Source organism: Chelonoidis abingdonii, chromosome 8, assembly GCF_003597395.2.
Source record: "Chelonoidis abingdonii isolate Lonesome George chromosome 8, CheloAbing_2.0, whole genome shotgun sequence".
NCBI classification, from domain to species: Eukaryota; Metazoa; Chordata; order Testudines; family Testudinidae; genus Chelonoidis; species Chelonoidis abingdonii.
The window spans coordinates 84,321,261-84,327,739 of NC_133776.1; the positions used below are offsets into that span (position 1 = coordinate 84,321,261).

Sequence of the window (6,479 nt, forward strand, 5' to 3'; positions counted from 1 at the left end):
CTGCACAGTTTACTTCTCTGTACCCTGGAAGTCTCAGAACTTGAGTTTATTGAAGAGATGCAAGAAGCATCCTAGTGGTTATATTTCTGCATCAACATGCAGGAATCATGGTTTCATTTTCCTGTCTTGGGTTTGAGCAGGAGGTACTGACATATTGGGGAGGACAACCACATTGGACCAAAATAGGCCCTGCTGTAAAATGGCGCATCTCCCACTGAAGTCGAAGGCAGTTGCACCAGTTCATATGATGGCTGAATTTGGCTCAACATCTCAAGTGCTACTGACTTGGAATGACTTCATAGATTGGCATATGCAAAGTATCATCCAACACACACACAAAACTCCCCAAACAATGGAGAATTACAAGACTGAATGACTTAAAAGTGACCATTATAAACTGGCTGGTGCACATACACATAAAACGATACATTACCTGAGCCAATACAATACACCAGACATGCCTGCCTCCACCTCTCCAAAACAATTAACATTTACAATGAAAACACCAATACTAATTCTACTAGCCAGGCTGGTGACATCTGCAGCTCGCAGCAAACTTCAATTCCAGGCTCAAGATTCCAAGGCCAGAGACCAGATAGTGTAAGGTTATCATACCAGAACTTATTGAGCAACATTAGCTCCTTTTCTGGAAAAAAAAAGAAGACATTTTCTGTCCTGAAACCAGTGAGGGAGGGCAACAAATGCACAGGAAGAATGAGGACAAGAAATGAAAAATAGGAATATTATGAGTCTGTTGTCCCCAGGAGCAACCTCCTTGTTAAGTCTGGGCTATGTCTAGCTATCTTAGATATTTAAATAGTCTCCATTACCATAGTACAAGAAGAGACCTTACAAGTTTTAATGACTTCAGCCTGTGAAGCATGGAAGTACAATTATCTCAATTTTTACTAGATAGGGAACTGAATGTTGGGCACAGTAGGGACTTAAACCCAGGTCTCCCAAGTCCTCCACTAGTGACCTAATCATTGGACCAACCGAATCTCCTGCTGATCTGGTTTTCAACCAAGTGTTCTAGAGCATAAACACTTAAGCGGGAAAACAGTGGTGAAATCTGCTCAACTGCGGAAAAGGTTGAATGTGAGCCAACAAGGTGATGCAGTTGCGAAAAAGGCTAATGTCATACTGGGGGTGTACTGGCAGGAAAACCATATGTGAGACAGGCAGTAACTGTTCCACTCTACATGGCACTGGTGAGACCTTAGCAGGAGTACTCTGTCCTGTTCTGGGTGCCACACTGTAAGAAAGCTATGGACAAATTGGAACAAGTCCAGAGGAGAGAAACAAAAATTATAAAAGGCTCAGGAAACCTGACCTGCATCAGGAAAGGTTAAAAAAGACGGCATGTTGAGTCTTAAGAAAAGAAGACAGAAGGGGACCTGAGAACAGTCTCCAAATATGTTAATGGTTGTTATAAAGAGGATGGTCGTCAATTATTCTCCATGTTCACTGAAGGTAGATCAAGAAGTAATGGGTTTAATTTGCAGCAAGGGAGATTTAGATTAGATATTAGGAAAAACTTTCTAACTAGAATAGTTAAGTTCTGGAATAGGCTTGCAAGGGAGGTTGTAGAAGCCTCATCACTGGAGGTTTTTAAGAACAGGTTGGATAAACACCTGTCAGGGACGTTCTAAGTTGACTTAATCCTGCCTCAACCTCTTCACATCCCTTTCAGCCCTACATTTCTATGATTCTATAAAGCAGGGTCACACCTCCACCCTCAATCAGCCGTACCCTGTTTAGCAAATGGGAAGGGGTGCTAGGTCTGAGGTAGGCTGACTCATTATGCTGCAGTCAATATTTTCCTCTACCACGATGCCTACAAAGACATGCACCAGTGATTAAACAGCTGGTGTGCAGTGAGCAGAGCTTTTCATACTGACCAGTTTTATCTCATTGTTTCCTTGCAGTCCCTCTGTTTGCTGTGTGTATCTGTTGCCATGTCTCTTATGCTTGGATTGTACGATCCTTGGGCCAGGGACTTTCTTCTTGTTCTGTGTTTGTACTGTATTTAGCACTTACGTGGCCCAGGAATATGACTAGGCTCACTATGCATTACTGCAATATAGATAAAATAATAATAAATAATCAAATCTCCTCTCAGAAGACTGTTTCTGTTTCAAGGCCATTAGAAAGTAACTACCATAGCTCCTGACTTAAAGCCGTCCCAGTTAACGTTGTTTCATTGTTACGTTGCTGATCAATTAGGGAACATGCTAGTTTAAAGTTGTGCAATGCTCCCTTATAACGTTGGTTGGCAGCCGCCTGCTTTGTCCACTGCTTGCAGAAAGAGCAGCCCATTGGAGCTAGCTGGTTGAGGCTTGGAACCAGGGTGGGCTGGTAGCCCCCCATCAGCTCCCCGCTCCCCTAAGTTCCCTGTGCGGCAGTCGCCCAGCAGGCTACCAATTGCCAGCAGTTCAGCTGTCCCTCCCCGCACTGCCATGTGCTACTCCTGTCCTCTGCTTTGGAATTGCTCCCAGGAGCCTCCTGCTTGCTGTGCAGGACTGGGAGGGGAAGAGAGGTGCTAATGTCAGAATGTCCCCTGCCCCCCCATGCCCCTGCCCCTGCTTACCCCATCTCCATATAGTTGAGGGGGAGAGAGACATGACAGGGCTCAGGATGGAGGGCACTTGCTGCCAACAGCTGCTGTCTCAACTTGCTGATCTACTTAAAAAGGCAATGTACTTAGAGTGCAGTCAGCATACTTAAAAGGGCAATGTGCATCTCTCTCACGTACACAGGATGTGTGTCTCTGTCTCTATCTGCCATGCTGTCTCCCCTCCCTCCATTTGTGCTGCCTTGTAGAGTGTGAGGCTACATTAACAACATGTGTTAACCCTTGAGGGCTCAGCCGAGTGCTAGTTCATCATTTAGCAGTAAGGCATCCCCTGAGAAATAGCCCACCCTCTTCCATCCTCTAACTTCACCACCTCAACCAAGCTTCACAATCATCATAGCTGTGAAAAGTATTAAATTGTTTGTTTAAAACATACACTCTGTGTGTGTGTGTGTGTGTGAGTATATATCATATAGTCTTTTTCTGGTGAAAAAAATTTCCCTGGAACCTAACCCCCACCCCCCCCGTTTATGTTAATCCTTATGGGGAAATTAGATTCGCTTAAAATCATTTTGCTTAAAGTCACATTTTTCAGGAACATAACTACAACATTAAGTAAGGAGTTACTGTATTTACATGTACACATGATATGTATTCTCCTACTGTCTGAGCACTATATAACTGGTTGATTTTATACTCTCCCTAGCATGTTCAGGAGTCATTTTGAAGTGAGACACAAGCAATGCCGTGATCAGAGTCAGTTTGTTAGTTATAGAATCCTAACAACAGTGGACAAGTTCAGAGAACCACCTCCAGATCTAGATCTTTATCACCACATTTCTGAATTATCCAAATCTCCTCCACAGAGATGCTTTGAATTCCTTGGGTAGAAGATGTTATAGATGAGCAAAATATTATTTATGAGGTTGTATATAATTACCTTTTTTGGGTTCAGGTAAGTCTCTCTTCAAAGCCACCATGTGATGGCATCTGATGAAGACTAGTCCACACTCCCTTTGGAGTTCTCCTAGTTCTACCAATAGGGGTTGCTATTCCCCACATCATCACCTAGAGCAGTGGTTCTCAACCTGTGGCCCCAGGACTGCTTGCAGCCCAGTCAGCACAGAACTGTGGCCCATGTGACATCCTCAGGGCCATACAGGTAGTATTGGATACAGACCACATAACACATTGTGAGCCACATATGTGGCCCACAATGGTAAATAGGTTGAGAACCACTGCTCTAGAGTAGAAGAAGGCAGCTGGGAATCAAACCAAGGTCTCTTGAATAGCACCAGTTGCAGGACACTAGTTTGAGCATCATGCAACTTAGTTGAAAGACTGTTCTGTAGTTTTAAAAGGTTACAAGGTATGTGTGTAAGAGAGATTTGCTCTACAGTGAACGCAAAGTGCACTCTTGCTCTCCACGTTATTATAAATCGAAGTGTGTCATAGATTATTCATTAATCCCAGTTTTTACTGTACTTAATGATGAGTGAAAGAGACAAGGTATAGGGACCCCTAGGTATTATTCCCAGCCCTGCTATTGAATCTCTGAGTGACCTTGAGCACGTCACAAATTCAGTCCCCCCACCTGTAAAATGGGGATAATAGTTACCTGTCTGACAGGGGTGCTGTGAGGGTCAGTTCAGTAATGCATTCTGAGATCCTGAAAAGACAGATACTAGGCCAATGACAGATAAGAGCAAAGCTTTATAAGGAAAGGGTTTGAATATTGGATTGTTTGTCTTTGTTTTAAACAGGCAGCGAGCTGTCAGTAAGAGCAAAGAATCCATGTTATCAGAGCATGAGATTGTGAAATACCAGCCAACAGTACAGATTGATGAGGACACCATGGACTTCACCCTGGAAGACTCAGTCCTCCTGCCCATGGATCCAAACCTGGAATGCCACAGCCCACCTCCCGACTACAACTCTGTCATCCACTATTCTGCCCCTCCAGTGTAATCAGCCTAGTTCAATCTCTGCACCTCTTTCAGCAATGCTGGATTCTCAAATGCCTCCACCATTTATACAGGCTGTTTAAAAGGACTAGGGTAAAAAGAGGAGAAGGAAACTGACAGTGTCCCTGCTATGAATGGAAACCCGTAAAGAGCAGCTACCTTAAAAGGTATATTTCAGCTTATCTAGTTAACATACCAGAATGAAAAATAGGAGCTCCAGCCCAAAATTGTTCCCCACTCCTTACTCCCCACACTGGATTGCTCAGTAGCGATTGCAGATGTGCAAGGTATTTCAATCCCTTTTTGCTGATTCCATACAAGAGTCACGGAGATGGGAGCCACAGTATTGATTCTGCTGGCCATACGTAGACCCTGCAAGGATTATATGCCCAGATGCTGTCTGGGGATCAGTTAAGAACTGTAGCCCCAAACGCTGATATGTGGATTTTGAAAGCGTACATTATTTTAAAAACATGGGGAATCTCATTGTCCCTCCCAAAATGTATTTGAAATATCCAAATTGTTTTGCTTAGGGTTGGTATTCTAATGGTGTTTGTACATCTTCTGGGATCCATCCTTAAAACCATACAACATACACAGAGCATGGGTACTCTGAGTACCTGTAGAAAGCCTGGATTTGGTTGCATTCTGGGCACACTATACAGCTCATCTATTTCCCCAGGTTTTTCCTTTGTGGGAACAACAATTTATTTTAGTGAATTATTTTATAATGATTGTTCAGCAGGTCTTTGGATAAGGACTTTATAAATTTAGATAAATACATTTTCCCGTGTGTGTGCACTCAATGCAGGCCATATGCCACTGGGACACCAACAGTTTAACACAATTATTCTGTTTAACTTCTGGACACATATCTTTATAGAAAGCACTTCCCCTAGATTCCACTACTGATGCCAAACACAGTTTGATTTTTGGAATACCAACTTATACCACACTAGGAGCAATCTGACATTTAGGTTTGTACTTCTGGAGCCCATGCAGCCCTGGCTACTGTGGTATGTAATGCCCTAAGTGAGTAAATCAAAGCTTTTTGCAGTCAGGCCTGGCTGGATCATGGATCTACACAGCTGAGAAATTCAAAGTGACCTGCCCCTCACACCCCACATGCTATGTACAGCAGGGGAACTGTAGGTTTGCCAGCATGCACACCCATCTCCTCCTTGCAGCAACCTCACAAGTAAGCAAGTAATCCTTGTAATTTAATGCACTGTGAAGTAATCTCAGCTGACATTAAAAATTTAGGCAGGAGTAAAGCATCTAGGGTCTCAAGTCTAAAGCAAGGCTGAGAAAGATGCTCATTGACAGTCAAGCCTGTAACCTCCTAAATTATAACCCGGGAAAAGGAGCTTTACATTAATTTTCTCCCTGGGGACTTTTCCAAGGCCTAGGAAACCCCTCCATTCCCTTCCTAGGTCTGACATTAGCAATTACCTCTTTCCTTGAGAGGATAGATCTTTTTAAATGATCACAATCTGAAAGAAGAAAAGGCACCTGGCAAACAATGTGATCATCTTTTCCTAACTCCTCCAGCATAGTGAAAACAGAGCAAATGCTCTCAGAACATTGGAATCATTTTCAAATTACTAGGTAGACCTGATAACATTGAAATAAGCATGAAAGAAGACTCAGGTATTATCACAGGGGAAAACAGAAAAACAAAACAAAAATCCCAAGCCCAGCACCCTCTTAACTGTGAATGGTAAAACATTTGAAATGGGGGATCCTCAGATTGTAATCATGGTTCTCTTTAGTTCCTGAATTAGTCTGGAAAAAGCATGCAAGCTCCCATTTAAAAAAGGGGATCTGCAGTAATTCACAAGGATGAGTCCCCCTTGGTCCTAGTTGACCTGCTGGGAAGTCGTGGTCTGTAATTGCTTTATTGTCATTTTTGCACTTCTTTGTATTGTAATAACTATGTG

The 6,479-nt window shown here is 43.0% G+C and overlaps 1 protein-coding gene across 2 annotated transcripts in view; it reads left to right on the forward strand.

Annotated features, from left to right (window-relative positions):
- Nucleotides 1–6,227, forward strand: part of LOC116819796 (vascular endothelial growth factor receptor kdr-like) — a 178,066-nt gene extending 171,839 nt beyond the window's left edge. The window contains exon 30 of one of the 2 annotated variants that reach the window (XM_032771797.2): nt 4,339–6,227. In XM_032771797.2, coding sequence (XP_032627688.1) covers nt 4,339–4,543 — 205 coding nt within the window. In that variant the 3' untranslated portion in view covers nt 4,544–6,227. The remainder of the gene's footprint in view (nt 1–4,338) is intronic. The other variant, XM_032771796.2, reaches the window with a different exon arrangement.
- The last annotated feature ends 252 nt before the right edge of the window (nt 6,228–6,479 follow it).